Genomic DNA, 18,613 nt, shown 5'->3' with positions numbered 1-18,613 from the left:
CCCCCCGTCCCAACATACTGTACAACACGATGCACATTCACATCACATGTTAACGCAGAGGTAGAGTTACACTCACGTGACACTGCAGTTATTCACAATCATTAAAGTTTATTATCTGCACGCACTTTAAATCCTAAACATTTTATTCGCATGCTGTTTTGACATGCTTTTCTGTGCTTTTTTCCACTAAAAGCCTTTTTAACAGCGTTTGAGTACTAAACTAAGTTATCTTTCACAAACTGTCAAATACACACAAGGTTTTCATAAACACAGACGGTTATGTTTTAAACGATTGGGAGAAAACAGGATGCTCGTCTGTATATTAGATCCGTGCATTCAGTCTTAAAGTGACGGCAGCCTAATAAACCTGCTACCGCTTGTCATTAATGTTGATCAAACAACAAAAGACAAAGAGAAAAATCACTCACTGCTCTTCACTGAATAACTTCAGTAGCTTTAATAAGAATCAGTGTGTATATATAATTTATACAGTGATGTTGATGTAGTGATTTATTTTTACATTTGTTTATTCAATTAATTACTTGAATACCACTGTTAAATACACCTACTGCGAAAGAATAAAGCACTGTTTATTTCATTTGTATATTATATTGTGTATTTGTAATGTGCATACTTGTTCTTATTTTTAATAACAAAGATAAAATAATGAAATAAAGATTTTCATCTTCCACCCCCTACTTTGGCCTAAATGGTCTGTCATTCGTTTTCCTTTTATATTTTTTTGCCATGTAAGGCTAAATTTTTAAAATAGGAAAATTAGTTTGGTTGTAATTCTTAGTCACTTGCAAAATAGTAAAACCAACATGAAAAAATCGTGATAAAATTGTGATTTTCCTGAAGAAAAAAAAAAAAAAAGTGATACGATATTTTTTGCCATATCGCCCACCCCTACTTCAGCTCATGGATCATGTTTTTTTTGCTGTGAAATCTTTACTGATTTTTATAAAGTAAATGAAAGAATAACTTTAATATTGTTAGTAATATTTAAAAAAAAAACACTTACTGGACTGAAGCAACCTACTTGATTATCCATACATCTGTTTTTGGAAAAATCATGTTCAAATGTGACTATCTAATATGATCCAACAGGCTTTTGAGGATTATATTTTTCAAAACTACATATTTTTTGGACGTCTGAATAAAACTGAGGTGTTTTTTCATATGCCAGGCTTTATAGGGTTAACAGGCAGGATTGACCTTTGAAATAAACAATATAATACTGCATTGTTTGGTCTGTATTTATTTGTTGCGTCTCTTGTGGACTGTTGATTTAAATCTGTTGTTTACAGTAACTGCATCTAGATGTTCTTAATATTTTGTCTAAAGGTACAAAAAACTGTTTCATTTTTTTTTTTTTTTAAATGTGATTTTTCTGACTATTATTTCATATTTCAGGCATATTTCAGGGTTACAGTACCTGCTAATATCAACATACGCTTCATTATTAGAGGTCTGACACAGTGTATCTCAACATTTACATCTTTCTACTCGGACATTCAGCATCAAAATGGAAGATTTAAGACCAAAACTTCAGAAGATGTAAGAAAGTGCAAGCTAATAGATCAATGACTCACCAATGCATTCAAATGATCAACAAGTAATTCACGAATCAAAAAAGTTTGCAGGACTTAGTGACTAATAACACTAGTCTCAACAAATAGTAAAATGTTCATTTTGAGTCAAACAACATAACCTGTGGCTCAAATACACAAGATGAACATTTTGATTCAATCTAACAGCATAATATATACACTATACACATAAAATATCATATAAAATGAGATCCCAGCATCGACTAACATGTTAAACTCACTGCATTGATGAGGTCATTCAGTTTGTGTGTCACCAGCTGCAGGTAAACAATGACCTCAGCAACATCTTTACGGGTATTAAAATGCCATTTAAAACAGATTTTAAAAACGTTTCACCTTTTAGTGCGACGAAACATGCCGCCCTGCATGATCAAGAGCGAAAAGAAGACACAGCCGCTCAGAAATAACCAGCGTGCATCACAAACATCATCAGATGGAGAACGGTTAGAGCGTCTGGCTTTGCTCACACACTGGAAAATAGAGTGCAAGGGGGAATTCTGGGTAAAATCTCGAGGGCAGCGGATGATACCAAGACGAACGTTAAAAGAGGGGGAGCAGGTGCAGCACATCCGTTCATAAGATGCTACAAAGGGAGTGTGTGTGTTTCTAAATTTAAGTGCAATATGCTTTTTCCCAGAGGTCACGGTGGATGATATAACTAAGAATCACAAAATAAAAAAACTAAGTGAACGAAGAAAGCTTTTAGGGAAATGGACAGAGAGAGAAGGCATCCTGACAAAGAGAGACAGACTGAGTTTGTACTGCACACAAAATGAACCAGTATGAAAATGTATCATGATAAATGTTGTTAATAAGAAACATTTATTTTTTATTGGACAGTTGATTTTGTTGCTGATTTAAAATATGTTAAAATATGTTTTTGAGATTTCAGGATTGCCCCATTCAAGCAGATAGGACTTGGTCTTGGATGCCCGAAATAACTGCCGGGAGGTGTTGCAAATATGGCCGCCAAATGAACAGAGTTTGCTTGAAAGGGACTTTAATAAATCCTTCGATGCGAAACAAAAAACGTATGTGTCCTCAACAGAGGATGTGATTGGATAACTGGACAAACCAGCGGACCAATCGCACTTCACAGGTTCTCAAATGTTGGTTTGGTTGCTCTGAAACGCCTTAGCCAAAGTCTGTCATCAAAATGATTTGGTTTAATTACCTCCAAGAAGCGTCTCACACTATTGCATTCCCAAACACCAGCCAGATCACATGACAACATTGATTGGATTTCGTCTGCACGGTCATTAATGATGGAGGAAAAAAGATCCACCATTTCTTCCCTGACTGTATCAACTTCCATTTTTATTACAGATATTTTGCACCAACTTCCTCGGTAGTAGCGATTTTGTTGTCTTGAACACATGGGATGGAAATGGTGCTTTATTCACAAATGTTTTATGCAATATTCCAATTTTGCTCAAGATAAATTTGCAACTTTGGATGGAAACATGGGACGCAGTTACTCATTTGTTATGGGGTTTTCAAAACGAACCCTGATACATGTATCTAATCTGATTAAAAAGATGCATATGAAACATTTTATCTTCTTGTAATCATTGAAAATGAACTCACCTGCTGTTCTTACGGGGCAGAGGAAGATCCTTCTGGGACGAAGACAACAAGACAAAGACGGAGAAACACACAGAGAGAAAACAGAGATCAGATGGGAGTTTGAAATAAGCATGATATCTCAGACACACATTAAATTTGATACCAGAGTAAGCATCATTTACAGAGCCACAAATTTTACTTTACACTTTACAAAAAAAGGTCTCATTTGTTAACATGAAACCTTATTTAAAATGAAAACTTATTTTAAAGTGTTATCGAAAGTCTATATATCACAAGAATCATGAACTAACAAAAAGCAATACATTTTTACAGCATTTATTTTTCGTTAATGCTAATGTAACCCCTATACCCAGGTCCTACTCGCCCCACTCTGCACGGGCCTCGAACCTGGGTCTCCGGTGTGGGAGTTGGACGCTCGAACAAGGAGGCTAAGGCTGCAACCTCTAGCGTCAGTCGCTAGAGAATCTCTTGAGATCAGAGGAGTGAGGTTTACTTGCACAGCGACTACTAGTTGGCCTCCGTTACACTCACCCCCCCTAAACCTCACTCCCATCCGGGTCACGGCACCAATGTAACCCCTCTACCCAGGTCCTACTCACCCTGCTCTGCGCAGGCCTCGAACCTGGGTCTCCGGCGTGGGAGTCGGACACTCTAACAAGAAGGCTAAAGGATGCAACCTCTAGCATCAGTCACTAGAGCATCTCTTGAGATCAGAGGAGTGAGGTTTAATCGCACAGCAACTACTAGCTGGTCTCCATTACACTAGTTAATAACATTAACAAAGCAAACTTTACAAGCAAAACACTTGAAGCGAAGTTTGTTTGGGTTTAAATGATGAAACAATAGAACTAGTGTTGAAAATAAAGACAGAAACTATTTAATATGTTTAATGTAAAGTGTGAGAATGTCACTGAATTTGTATTTGAGACAGTTTTGGCACGTTATTCTAAAAATGCAAATGAAACAGTCTGTTCGGTTTCTGTGGACAAAACACACTGGAACGAACAAACTAAACACATTTGGCATACGCAGAGAGAAGCTGATGTTGCTCTGGCAGCGTTCCCGTCCTTCATTTCTCTCGCTGTACGTCTTTGATTGAACACGCGACTAACCACATAATATCCTCTCATTCATCTTACTGACAGACTCTCTGTCTCTCTCTCTGCAGAACTTCAGCAGATGTTCATTCAGACCCAGAGAAACAACACTCCTCACATGTTAAACAGATCTGAACCTCCAAACAGATTCAGAATTTACTCCTTTTACTTTCTTAATTCATGTTCGTGGTCTTACTGTGAATGATTTGTAGGTGCATGTATCAAGAAAATATTGAGTTAGACCATCTACATCCTGTCAATCACACTCCAAGCCCCGCCCTCTAAAGGCATATCAGCCAGTCTGATGTCAGCAAACTACTGTATGGAAGCTTGTTTCCACCAGGAAATAAAACTTTTTTTTAAAAAAAAGGTAATTGCGCCCTTTTATTGCACAATTCTGACTTTTTTTTAATCACAATTGTGAGTTTATCTCTCACAATTCTGAGAAAAAAGTCATTGAGAGTTATAAACTTTTTTTTTTACCTCGCAATTCCAAGTTTTACAAATCGCAATTACTTTTTTCTCAGAATTGTGAGATATAAACTTGGAATTCTGACTATTTATTTACCTCGCAATTACAAGTTTATAACTTGCAATCACTTTTTTCTCAGAATTCTAAGATATAAACTTGGAATTCTGACTTTTTAAACCTTGCAACTCCAAGTTTATAACTTGCAATTACTTTTTTCTCAGAATTGTGAGATATAAACTTGGAATTCTGACTTTTTTTTAACCTCACAATTACAAGTTTATAACTCACAATTACTTTTTTCTTAGAATTGTCAGATATAAATTTGGAATTCTGACTTTTTTTAACCTCACAATTACAAGTTTATAACTCGAGGAAAAAGGCTTTTTTCCTCAGAATTGTCAGTTATAAACTCAGAATTGCGGATTAAAAAGTCTGAATTGTTAAATAAAAAGTCGCAACTGCCTTTATATTTTTCATTCTGTGGCAGAAAAAAAACTTGCACGGCAAACAGTTTCAGCATAAAAGCTTTTGCTGAACACAGGCCACTGTCACCTTTAGCCAATTATATTTAAACAAAATAGTATTCATATTTCAATGGAGACATTTTATGTATGTTCATCAACAAAAAAAGAAGAAGCTTGCAGCAGCTTTAATCAACAAACATCATTAGCATCAATTGACATTGATCACTAATAAATAGGAGCGCTCAGATGTCCTTGGACACGTGTGCACGCGTGTGTGTGCAACTGTGTGTGTGTGTGTGTGTGTGTGTGTGCTTTCAGAATTAATGTTGTGCCTCATTTTACAAGATTCACACAGGAACACAGATCTAGAGATCTAGAGAGGTATTTCACCACAGCAAAAAAATAAGAACATTTATTTTACATAAAGAAATGGACCATTAAGACTGTGACATTATTTTCATGTCAATTTCCTTAAAATTCACCTTGCTGGAATGTAAAAAAAAACAAAAAAAAAAAAAAACATTATGTTGGTATTTATGATTATAAAATATTTTAATAATACTTACAATATTACAGTAATGAGAATCATCATTAGCATTACATAAAAACTCAAAAACCATCCAACATCCAACCATCCAGACACATTACAGTAATAAGATGTTTTTGCCAAAAATGTGCATGAAAATGTCACATTATGCAAATAACGCAATCTGCAAGAAATCACATCATTACCACATCATAGCACAAGCTGATCCCGCAGCCAATGTGATTGCTTGCTCAACATTTAAATAGTCCTCTTCGCTGTTTGCTGTAAATTGCTTCATTGTTTGCTGAGACCTTCCACCTCCCCCAGTTCCTCCTGCCTAGATCTGTATCTATTAACAGTAGTAAGTCCATACTTGCTCTGCAGCAGCAACAGCGTAGCAGATCTAGTCCGCCATGACCAAATACATTAACATTGCCATATTCAATAACATGATAAAACAATTCAGAGTTGTCATGATTGAAATATATACAGTCAAACCAAAAATTATTCAGACATTTTTGATATATTTTTACTAGTGGGTGCAGGACACTATAGTTCATTTATGTAAGTGAGGATAGCAAAAAAACAAAACAAAGTAAACTGTGACATATTATACCCAAAAATTCTTTATACAGTGGACTACCAGTAAAATTGATAAAAATTTGGAACCAAAAATTATTCAGATACTTTGACCTGACCATGTTTTGCTTAAGTGTTATCTGACATAATTAAGATTCATTTTTTCTGACACAGTTTAACTCTGAGATCTTGTCATATTTTATTACCATTTTTTTAAACTATAGTGAATAAACTGTAATAATGAATGAAATGTTCAAGGTGTCTGAACAAATTTTGGTTTGACTGTATATATGTGTGTGTGCTTTTAAGTTAAAAGTGTGTTTTGGGCTGAACAATTACCTGGAGATGTTGTCATGAGATTCACCTGATCAAAAATATTACAGAAATAAACAGATTTTGTGAACAGCTACAAAAACTAAACCAAACAAAGAAAGCGTTTACAAAAATCAAAAGCAGCTATCTGAATGTTCCAGAAGGTTTTATCATATTAAAGCTCAACGGGGCTGAAAGTGGCCATCAACATCTTCATTTATGACAATAAGAAAGGAAAAGTCTGTATCAGAACACTTTCATAAGTGTTGTATTTTTAGCATTATTATTTAGCAACAGAAGATGCTCATTTAGATTTGACTGACTGATCAAAAGCCGCATCACTGTGCTCTTGTATGCTTCCATGTTTCTTATTGATCAATAAAAGCGTGTGTTTCCATGACAACACAGGCTCTGGTGTAGTGTGCCAGTGTGTTGCTGACACATTTACATCGGGCCGCCCCATGAATAATCCCTCAAGAGGCTCTTAAATGCTGTGGCTCAGTCTCCCTCGCTATCGACTGTGGTTAAACGCCCTCTGACTGACCTGACAGGCCAATTATACTGTAAATAACCTGAGAGATCATGACCACACGAGTATTACAGCATGCATGTCAAAATACACACTCACACAGGACTGATCTTTAGCTGTATGACATTTTTTCCTGCGTCGTTCTGTTTTTTTTTCTTTTTTTTTTTTCTACAGTAAATACCATAAATACCGTTTTCTACAGTAAATACCATAAAACAAAATGGCAAAAACATGTTTCCCAAATATAATTTCTGTCATGACAACTCTCAGAGTGTTTGGTATGGTAATGGATATGACAGTGTTGATATGGTTGGTCTTGACAGAATAGATCTGTTATGCTGCTGCTGCTGCTGTTATTGCTGCTGCTGTTAATTATTGCTGCTGCTGCTTCTGCTGCTGTTATTGCTGCTGATGTTATTGCTTCTGCTGATGTTATTGCTGCTGCTGATTATTGCTGCTCCTTCTGCTACGGTTTGTTATTGCTGCTGCTTCTGCTGCTGTTATTGTTGCTGCTGTTGGTTATTGCTGCTGCTTCTGCTGATGTTATTGCTGCTGCTGATTATTGCTGCTCCTTCTGCTACGGTTTGTTATTGCTGCTGCTTCTGCTGCTGTTATTGTTGCTGCTGTTGGTTATTGCTGCTGCTTCTGCTGCTGTTATTGTTGCTGCTGTTGGTTATTGCTGCTGCTGCTGCTGTTATTGTTGCTGCTGTTGGTTATTGCTGCTGCTGCTGTTATTGTTGCTGCTGTTGGTTATTGCTGCTGCTGCTGTTATTGTTGCTGCTGTTGGTTATTGCTGCTGCTGCTGCTGTTATTGCTGCTGCTTCTGCTACAGTTGGTTATTACTGCTGCTGCTTCTGCTACGGTTGGTTATTGCTGCTGCTTCTGCTGATGTTATTGTTGCTGCTGTTGGTTATTGCTGCTGCTTCTGCTGCTGTTATTGCTGCTGCTGTTATTGCTGCTGCTTCTGCTACGGTTTGTTATTGCTGCTGCTTCTGCTGCTGTTATTGTTGCTGCTGTTGGTTATTGCTGCTGCTTCTGCTGCTGTTATTGTTGCTGCTGTTGATTATTGCTGCTGCTGCTGCTGTTATTGCTGCTGCTTCTGCTACGGTTTGTTATTGCTGCTGCTTCTGCTGCTGTTATTGTTGCTGCTGTTGGTTATTGCTGCTGCTTCTGCTGCTGTTATTGTTGCTGCTGTTGGTTATTGCTGCTGCTTCTGCTGCTGTTATTGCTGCTGCTGTTGATTATTGCTGCTGCTTCTGCTGCTGTTATTGTTGCTGCTGTTGGTTATTGCTGCTGTTATTGCTGCTGCTTCTGCTACAGTTGGTTATTACTGCTGCTGTTATTGCTGCTGCTTCTGCTACGGTTGGTTATTGCTGCTGCTTCTGCTGCTGTTATTGTTGCTGCTGTTGGTTATTGCTGCTGCTTCTGCTGCTGTTATTGTTGCTGCTGTTGGTTATTGCTGCTGCTTCTGCTGCTGTAATTGTTGCTGCTTCTGCTGTGGTTAGTTATTGCTGCTGCTTCTGCTGTGGTTGGTTATTGCTGCTGCTGCTGCTGCTGCTTCTGCTGCGGGTGGTTATTGCAGTTGCTTTTGGTTATTTCTGCTGCTGTTGATTATTGCTGCTGTTGTTATTGCTGCTGCTGTTGATTATTGCTGCTCTTGGTTATTTCCACTGCTGTTATCACTGCTGCCGTTGATTAGTGCTGCTGCTGCTGATGCTGCTTCTGCTTTTATTGCTGCTGCTGTTGGTTATTGCTGCTGCTGGTTATTGCTGCTGCTGCAGAGCAAGTACCAGACTTTCTACTGCCAATACATACACAACGCTGCTGTGAGCAAGTAAGACATGCTGCTGCTGTACAATATAGCGTACGTAAATTACCCATAAGCAGATCTATACAGGTGGAGCTGGGGAATGTGGAGGGTTTCTGAAAGCATGCTGCAACTGCTACAGCAAATGCTGACCAAGTATTTGAAGGTTGAGCAGCGAGCTTGTTGGCTACTGATACAGCAGGAACCAATCAGCTGTGCCCTATAGAGACCTATCAGTCTGCGCCATCAAGAGTTTCATGACAGAAGAAGTTATTTCACTGAAACATTCACATTCCTATTTAATAAAGATTGGCAAGCTACAACAGTAGCATGCAGGACTTTTTCCACATTTCATGAATAAAAATGCAACAAAATTATTATTAAAAAAAATGTGATTATGCTTTATTCATTACTTCTTGTGAGCTTAAGCTATAAAAATATCAATAATTTAGAAATCTATTCAATGTTTTAATTCAAATGTAAAATTAAATTTCTGCAACTACACCTTTGCGCTACATTGAAATTTTAACTACAAACTTTTTTTTTTATTTAAATCAAATTTAAATGTAAAAACATTTATATATGTAATAAATACATAATATGAAGTTATATATAATGGTAAAATGCTGATGAATATATTGAAATCCAGGGTTATTATAGTCAACTAAATCTAAAACCATAAAAAAATTACATGTACTATAACAAAATTTAACTGAATCAAAATAATATATAAAAAAATTACAATTATTTTATTTCAGCTACTTGCCAAGAAAACATTTCTTATTTTCATTTGCTTTAACTTTATGTACTAAAATAATTCAAAATAAAATAAAATTGAAACAAAATGAATAACAATAGACATTTTTTTAAAAAACAAAAACTAACAAAAATGACAAAAAAACGCACAACAAAAATCACTAATACTTTACCTACAATTAAAATGAAAAAAAAAAATACTATACTATAATAGTCAACCATCTCTCAGTGATACTAAAATAAGATTGCTAAAATCTTTTGAGAGGTTTTTAAGCATTTTCTCAGCTGTTTTGTATTTGGCATATTAAATACTGGAGCTCTTCTTAGACTTTAATAAGGGTAAAGTATAACGAAATGAAACTCAATTTAAATTCAATTTAAAGAGTACTGTATTTCACTTCTGACTTTCACTTTCAGCGTGCAGTTTCCTTCTGCTGTGTCAAGTATCAGTGAGATACTCATTTAACTTTCTCATTAATGTTGTACAATATATAGTTTTGTCAACAGAGACTTAATTAATTTTACTGAGGCTTGAAGTGACGAACAAGCCTGTTTCATGACGATACCAAAATATCTGGCAGTGAAAACATGTATTCATTTTCAACATAATGAATTCATGAGGCGTCATCTTCATTAAATTAACGTTCCACGTAAAGCAACAGAAGGCTAAAGCTCATCACTTGTTTTTCTGAAGATAGACGTGGCACTTGTGCTGTCTGTTTGTTTCACTGTGACTCACGTGTTTAATTTTAGACAGTAATTGAGTTTTCCATCCTTAAATGCTGTAAAAGCTTCCCAGAAACCCTGCCTGCGGAGAAGAGCAGCCCGGCGAACTCGAGTGGACAGATGGAGCCGAACGAGAACAAACTCTGAGCAGAGATCAGCCGAGAAAAGCACTTCAGCTGCTGTAATGGACCATGAGTCATATACTGAGTCCCCAACACAGAGATGCTTTGAATATTACAGTTAAAAAAGATTATAAAGCAAATTATCACAATTAATTATCACAATAACATTTGATGAATTATAAATCTAATGATAATTTGGTAACACCTTACTTACAGCCTTTATGCATAATGCATTGTGGCAGTGATTTTAAGCACCACTTTCTTCATAAAATGTAAAAATCTACTTCTACATATTATATTTCTTTTTTTAACATGAGTTGAACACAGTCTGATCATCATCGATTCTACTTCCAGATGATCTGTCTGAAGAACGATGAGCAGTCTGAGCTTTAATGAAATGGCACAAGCTGGGCCTCCTGCCCACTGTTTGGTGCAAACCCATCATTTACTGCGCCAACCCCATAATCTGAGCGTCATTAACCTAAGAGCGTCCCGTGTGCCAGCCAACAGAAAGCAAAACAGCCTGTGAGTTATCGCTGCGCCTTCTGCCGGGATTTTCGGGATTTCCTCCAACTATTTTTACTAATGGCTCTCTGCATCAGGAGTAAAATGTGCATCAGATGCCTTCAGTGATTAAATGAGAGCCGCCGGAAATCTGCTGGAGTCTGCGTCAAAGCAAAACACGCCAGTCTCGAGGGTCGATTACAGAGACGAACATGAGGACAGACACTGTCAAGCTCCAAAATGGTGAAAAGCGTATAAACAGTTAAAAAATATTGACCTCAGGAAAGCCACACTTATGGAAGCATGTTTCCGCCACTAAATAAAAAAATAAAAAAGGTAATTGTGACTTTTTTTCTTCTTCTGAGAAATAAAGTCAGAATTGTGAAATGTAAAGTCAGAATTGCACACAATTATTAATATAAAGTCGCAATTCTGACTATTTCACAATTGCAAGTTTTTATCATGAAATTCTGATTTTATAACTCGAAATTCTGACTTTATATCTGGTAATTCTGACTTTATAACTCACAATTCTGACTTTATATCTCGTAATTCTGACTTTATAACTCACAATTCTGACTTTATACCTCGCAATTCTGACTTTATATCTCGCAATTCTGACTTTATATCTCGTAATTCTGACTTTATAACTCACAATTCTGACTTTATATCTCGCAATTCTGACTTTATATCTCGCAATTCTGACTTTATATCACAATTCTTGCTTTATAACTTGCAATTCTGACTTTATATCTTGCGATTATGACTTTGTCACGCAATTCTGACTTTATATCTCGCAATTCTAACTTCTTGTCTCGCAATTCTGACTTTATAACACGCAACTGACCCTTCGCCGGGAGTTTGATTGACAGGCGATCTAACCAATCATAACGCTGAATCCACCATTTTGTCCAACAAAGCAGTCAGTGGAGTTGGTAGATTAACGTCGGTGGACTTGAACTTGAAAAATGGAGTGTACTGACGTCTTTCCACGGTTGAAACAACATTCCTTCTGATGTTCATTCATGTTTATTTGATGCTTTAAACTAGTAGGAAGAGATGATCGGTTCACGAGCCGCTTGATGAGGCGCTACAGCGATCTGTCACGACACATTAAAGAGCCACAAAATGGTATTTACTGTTTAAATTTCTTTAAAAATGACAAAATTTGAAATTTAAGACTTTGTTTCATATTAAAAGTAACCTGCTCTGTCTTGTCTGTAGACGTGTTGTCAGTGTCCTCTTTGCTCCGCAACGTATTTTCCAATGCGTGAGAACATGATGTGTGGTGAGAGATCGGCATGGCTTGTCGGACGTAGCAACAGTAACTAAAGGGGGCAGGTCCTTGCCAACGGTCAATTCTGACTTTATATCTCGCAATTCTGACTTCATAACTCGCAATTCTGACTTTAGATCTTGCAATTGCAAGAAAAAAAGTCAGAATTGTGAGATAAAAAGTCGCAATTCCTTTTTTATTTTTTTATTCATGGCAGAAGCAAGCTTCCATACACACTAAAAAATATTGGTATAGAAACAATTTTCACTCAGTAATTGCTAAGTTTTACAAATAATTACAAAGAAACATTAAATTTTGAAGTAGAAAAACGTACTCCAATTATTTTACTATTATTTACTATTTTTTTACAGTAAGTGTCCATGGCTCATTAGTTAACTAGAATAAACAACTGAATAAATTCCTGAATTATTACATCTTCATTATATTTTTACTTAACCTGTTAGTGTTGTCTTCATTATGTAATGTATGTTTGAATAAATCTGTCATGAATTTTTTTTTTTTATTACACCTATTGTTTAAAAGTTTTTATCTCAACAACAAATTGGAGTACATTTTTAATGTAAAAACACTTTAAATGTTTGTAAAACTCAGTTCTTATTTGATTGTTGATTATGAAATAATTTTGCTTAATTTATTGCTCATTTTAAAAAAAAAAAACACGTTATTTTTATTTCCAGCTAAATTAAAAACTTTAATTTTGGTTTTGGTGTCTCTGTAAAAATTTCATTTCGGTGCATCACTAAAAATATAATAAAAAATGAACATTTTGAGCTGCATGCATACAGCCGTTCACCTAAAATGCTCCTATAGCCTATCAGCTCCTAATGAGCATGCAGCACCCTGCTGCATGATGGGAGTGACCTTTGACCTCTGAGACGGTGTGTTGCACCATATGGCAGCAACAGTGCAGTGGGAGGGGGTGTTAACTGAATAACCAACACAATGAGTGTGTGTGATGCACAGAAGACACCCGAGGGACACGCAAAAAAATGGTGGAGGGCAATTATTCTCACACTGAGCAAAAAACGTGTCACATGTCTGAGAAACACAATCACACACAATGACAAGCTATTATATTCTGCATAAATGAAGCCTATTTTAGGAACATTTTTTCTTTTGCATTCTGACATTATTTTCATGACAGTTAAACACGTTTCATCCCGAATTCTCATTACTGTAAATGTCAAATAATCTTGGATACGCATGGTCCTACTCTTTGATACAATGTATTCTTCATTGGTTTAATTTTTTAAATGACACATTTCACCCCAAAATTTCATTACTGTGAATGTCAAACAATCTCTGAAACTGATAAAATACTGATATTATTTAAACTGTAAAATGGTTGATTTAAACAAACAAAAAAAATGTTTTCAGATAAAAAGATTTTTCCTATTGGATTATAGTAATGATAATTTTTTGACAATTTGGGGGTAAATGCACTTAATTGTCGTGAATGATAACAAAAAATAAACTGCTCAAGAAATAAGCTTAATCTAAATATAATTGTGTATTTTTGTGGTTGATTTCAGGCTGAAATTTTCAGATAACACACAGACCGTCCGTCTCTCTCTCATGTCTCAGACTTCATGAATGACTGTCTACTGATGACTGTGTGTGTGTGTGTGAGATATCATATCAGACTGTTTAACTCATTGTGAAACTCTAGATACACAAGCGGTTTCTGATGTCGACACACACACATACACGGTCCAGCAAAGCAAAGGATTTAGATCAATTCCACTGAACATGCAGTATAAAGCATTATTTTCACCTTACAAACAAATACCTTCAGATATATACTGTAAAAAAAGCACCTGAATGAAAAACATTTAAAAACAACTCAAAGGTACTTCAAAGAATACAATGTTATTGCCAAAAAAACATGGTATTACTATAGCACATATCTAGAAAAACATAGTAATAATGAATGATTACCATATTCATTTACCATGCATTTCAAGGAATACCACTCTCCATTGGTTAGACTGTCCTTATGTGGTCCAATCAGATAGTATTACAATGGTATTTTTGATATATACCATAGTCCTGAATGTTTACCATATTCATTTACCATGTTACCTCACTGTACTTTAAAGAATACCATGCTACATCCCCTATATTTGGCCAAAAACACAGTATTACCATGGTACATGTCCAGAAAACATGGTACTACTATAGCATGTCCAGAAAAACACACTACCATGGTACGTTGATATAAACCATGCTAAGTGATTATCATGTATCTTTACCATGGTATTTCAAGGAATACCACTCCATTGTTTAGACTGTCCTTATGTGGTCCAATACAGAATAACATATTTATATACTACCAGAATACATTGGCAAAAACGACAATATTACCATGGTACATGCCCAAAAAACATGGTTTTACCATAGTGCATGTTTAGAAAACACATTAACACCATGGTATTGAATGACTACTATGTTCATTTACTATGGTATTTCAAAGAATACCACTCCCTATTGGTTAGACTGTCCTTATATGGTTTAATCAGTATCTCAGATATAAACATCATGTTTTTTTGATATGTATAAATACCAGTACTGAATGATTACCATATTCTTACACCAATGCCCTTCTACTGTGGTACTACCCCTACACATGGACAGAAACCACGGTATTACCATGGTACATGTCCAGAAAACATGGTAATGTTGTCTGAAAGGATGTGGATCTGACCTGCAGTCTCCTGCGCCTGATTATTCCCGAATCATCCATGTCGTGTCCGTTAAAGATGCTACTGCTGCTGCTGTGAGGATCAGAGGAGCCTCAATCCACTCGGATCCATCGAGACTCTGTCATCAGGACGCCTCGCGCTTCGTGCTCATCATTATCCAGCTCATATCGCGCGTCTGAGAGGCTGGACGAGGCTTCACAACAATCGCATCCCGCAGAAGCCTGAAAGCTGGACGCACGACCGCACGCTCATGACGTCATTAAAGAACGTGCGCGAGATCAACACGAATGATTCGCTGCGAGCGCGTCCGCTCCTTTTAACATCAACATCTCTCTTCTCTCTCTCTCTCTCTCTCAGTGTTGTTCATTCATGTCATTCTCTCTATCTTAGGGATGTTTAACTGTCTCCTCCTCTCGCTCCTCCTCCACACACCGGCTGCGTCTTTAAACCTCGTGAGCGGCATTTAGGGCGTTTTATGTGCGCCTTACAAGCTTAATTTTGGGTATTATGTGTGTGAGCAGCATTTCGGTCCAAAACTTCGGTCCACACTTAAAGGGATAGTTCACCCAAAAATGAAAATTCTGTCATCATTTAGCCTACTCACCCTCAAGCTGTTTTAAACCTGTATAAATGTCTTTGTTCTGTTGAACGCAAAGAAAGATATTTTGAAGAATGTGGGAAACTGAACAGTTTTGGGGCACCATTGACTTCCATACTATTTTTTTTTTTTCCTACTCTGGAAGTCAATGGTGCCCCAAAGCAGCCTGGTTACAAACATTCTTCAAAATATCTTCCTTTGTGTTCAGCAGAACAAAGAAATTTATACAGATTTGGAACAACTTGAGGGTGAGTAAATGATGACAGAATTTTCATTTTTGGTTTTTGGGTGGACTATCCCTTTAAGACTCCCAAAAATGCTGTAGGCAGCTCAATGGATTTTGGGACACAACCCACTGGCCTCCACTGATCGAACAAGTTCAGTGGACATCTGTTTTCTGTTTGTCATGCCAATGTTTTGAGTTCTGGACTTCCTGAAAGAAAACAAACAAAAAAAAAAGTAAAATAAGCTGAGTGTATTATCCATTATTTTATTTTATTTTTTTAAGTATTTATTAAAGTATAATTTATTTATTTGGCCCCTTTTTTTTTTAAGTAGAATGCATTTTAAGTACACTCTAAAAAATCTTGGGTTATTTTTTTCTATCCAAGTCCTGGGTTGAGCCTTTTGGGTCATTTTTTGGATCAGAGGTAATAACCCAGTGTTTGGGTAGTTTTTGTGTTACCCACATCCTGGATCAGACGTAACAACCCAGTGTTTGGGTAGTTTTTGTTTTTCCCAGATCCTGGATCAGACGTAACAACCCAGTGTTTGGGTAGTTTTTGTGTTACCCAGCTCCTGGGTCAGATGTAACAGCCCAGTGTTTGGGTAGTTTTTGTGTTACCCAGCTCCTGGGTCAGATGTAATAACCCAGTGTTTGGGTAGTTTTTGTTTTTCCCAGATCCTGGATCAGACGTAACAACCCAGTGTTTGGATAGTTTTTGTGTTACCCAGCTCCTGGGTCAGACGTAACAGCCCAGTGTTTGGGTAGTTTTTGTGTTACCCAGATCCTGGGTCAGACGTAACAACCCAGTGTTTAGGTAGTTTTTGTTTTTCCCAGATCCTGGGTCAGACATAACCCAGGGGTTGAGTTATTTATTGCAGGCTTTTTGTGCCCTCTTCAGAAGAGAGCAGTGCAGCTCCATCAAATTGGTGCATGTCTTCGGTAAAATACAGATTTGTGTACATTTTATTTTATCTACAAATTCATTATTGTTCTGTATATTGTTTAATTCTATGCAAAGCAACATACAGGGGCACGATGTGAGTATGTCGCGTTGGTCTTTTCGTGTGATGGAAACACCTAATGCTTGCATAAAATTTTTGATTTTATTCAAAAAGATACATAATATAAATACTTAGGTTGTTAAAATATGTTCTCAGAACTGTACACTGTTTGTTTATGGACAAGTTATGGAGTCAGTCACAGCATATTTCGGCTACAACCCAAATTGGGTTGTTTTTTTAACCCAGTGTTTTAAGTCTATCTCTTACAAACCAAACACTATATTGAAAATTTACACAACAACAACACAGGATTTACTGTCATATTTCCCTCCCACAGGCATTCAGATGTATAATAAGGTCAATAGATTTACCCCCCACTGACTCATTCATGAATTCATCGCTCACACCATTTACACATGATAACTTTCATCAGGACAGGAACCAGTTTGTCCAGATGAGCTCCTGATCACACAGAAGAACATGACATGAAAAGCGTAAGATGACAGAATTAGAAAAGATCTGATTCTGTGCTAAATCGCTTCATGTGTTCATTGTCAGAACAGCACTGCAGGAGCATTGTGTAATACTGAGCAGCAGAGGATTCGCTGTTTTTACATAACATTCGGTCACATCAACAGCATTCTCTGACATCACTCATCTGTACAGGCCAGACGCTGCGCTGGGATCAGTCTGACTGATCTCATTCACTGATCCCTGATTCACAGATGCTGCATGACACACGACAACAGATTTCTGTCACAGTAGCATGCTAACATATCATAGCGCATTTTCTGTGTGCATGATATCTGCCAAACTGAGTAAGTTACTGCATCCTTGCAATGCAATGAACTTTATTTTATTATTTTATTACAATGCTACAAGAACAAGAGATATTAAATAGTCACATTTTTAACAAAATTAACTACCAGAAGAGAAAAAATGTAAAGAAAAAAAAGTAAAATTCATCAATTTTCAGCATTTTTGTTTGTTTGTTTGTATTTAGTTTGTTAATTTATTTTTCTATTGCACAAAATTCAATGGTATATGAAATATTGAACTTAAACTGAACTTTCCAAAATATGCTTAACTGGATAAATATTTTGTAGGACACGTCTTTCATTTTGTTATTGATACAAAATTTGTTTTGCACTTTACATGCTTTGTTCCAATAGATATGACCAAATAAAGAGGAATGTCTTGCTGCAATACTAATGTACTAAAAAGCCAGAGAGCACAAATATGATTTCAAACGGTCCTTAAAAACATTAAGAGTTAAGGATTACTCCACGGCAGTATTACATCCAACGGCAGATTATTCCACAGTCTTGGGCCAGCGATAGAGAAAGCACGATCTTCAAACTTGTTTGATGAGTATTATGCCTGGACTGTAGGGCTTCATAAACTCAGCTACGTATTCTGCCGCCATACCATAAAGCATAAACATTCCATAAACATATCTCAAAATCTTATACTATATCCTAAATTGTACTGGTAGCCATCCTAAAAAAAGATAACAAGGCAGTAACAATCCGTTTTCCCAGCATTTTGTACTAGCTGCAAGCGAGCAACATACTGTATGTTTGGCAAGTCCCAACATAAAGAGCACTACAGTAATCTAGATGGGAAAAAATATAGGCATGGACAACTTTTTCCAGGTTACTGGCTGACAGAATTGGTTTCAATTTGGCTTTTGCC

At 36.5% G+C, this 18,613-nt stretch overlaps 1 protein-coding gene across 3 annotated transcripts in view; it reads right to left on the bottom strand.

Moving 5' to 3' along the window:
• The window catches only part of mast1b (microtubule associated serine/threonine kinase 1b), a 37,872-nt gene extending 22,291 nt beyond the window's left edge, over positions 1 to 15,581 (bottom strand). Inside the window, exons 1-2 of one of the 3 annotated variants that reach the window (XM_051888466.1) lie at positions 15,096 to 15,581; positions 3,201 to 3,232 (exon numbers count right to left, since the gene is read on the bottom strand). In XM_051888466.1, the coding sequence (XP_051744426.1) occupies positions 3,201 to 3,232; positions 15,096 to 15,134 (71 nt within the window). In that variant the 5' untranslated portion in view covers positions 15,135 to 15,581. Of the gene's footprint in view, positions 1 to 1,949; positions 2,076 to 3,200; positions 3,233 to 15,095 lie in introns of those variants that run through there. The other 2 variants (XM_051888467.1, XM_051888468.1) reach the window with 2 other exon arrangements.
• Between the last annotated feature and the right edge of the window lie 3,032 nt (positions 15,582 to 18,613).

Source organism: Ctenopharyngodon idella, chromosome 3 (genome assembly GCF_019924925.1).
Source record: "Ctenopharyngodon idella isolate HZGC_01 chromosome 3, HZGC01, whole genome shotgun sequence".
NCBI classification, from domain to species: domain Eukaryota; kingdom Metazoa; phylum Chordata; class Actinopteri; order Cypriniformes; family Xenocyprididae; genus Ctenopharyngodon; species Ctenopharyngodon idella.
The sequence above is the reverse complement of the archived record's forward strand: the minus strand, read 5'-3'. Positions and strand labels throughout refer to the sequence as shown.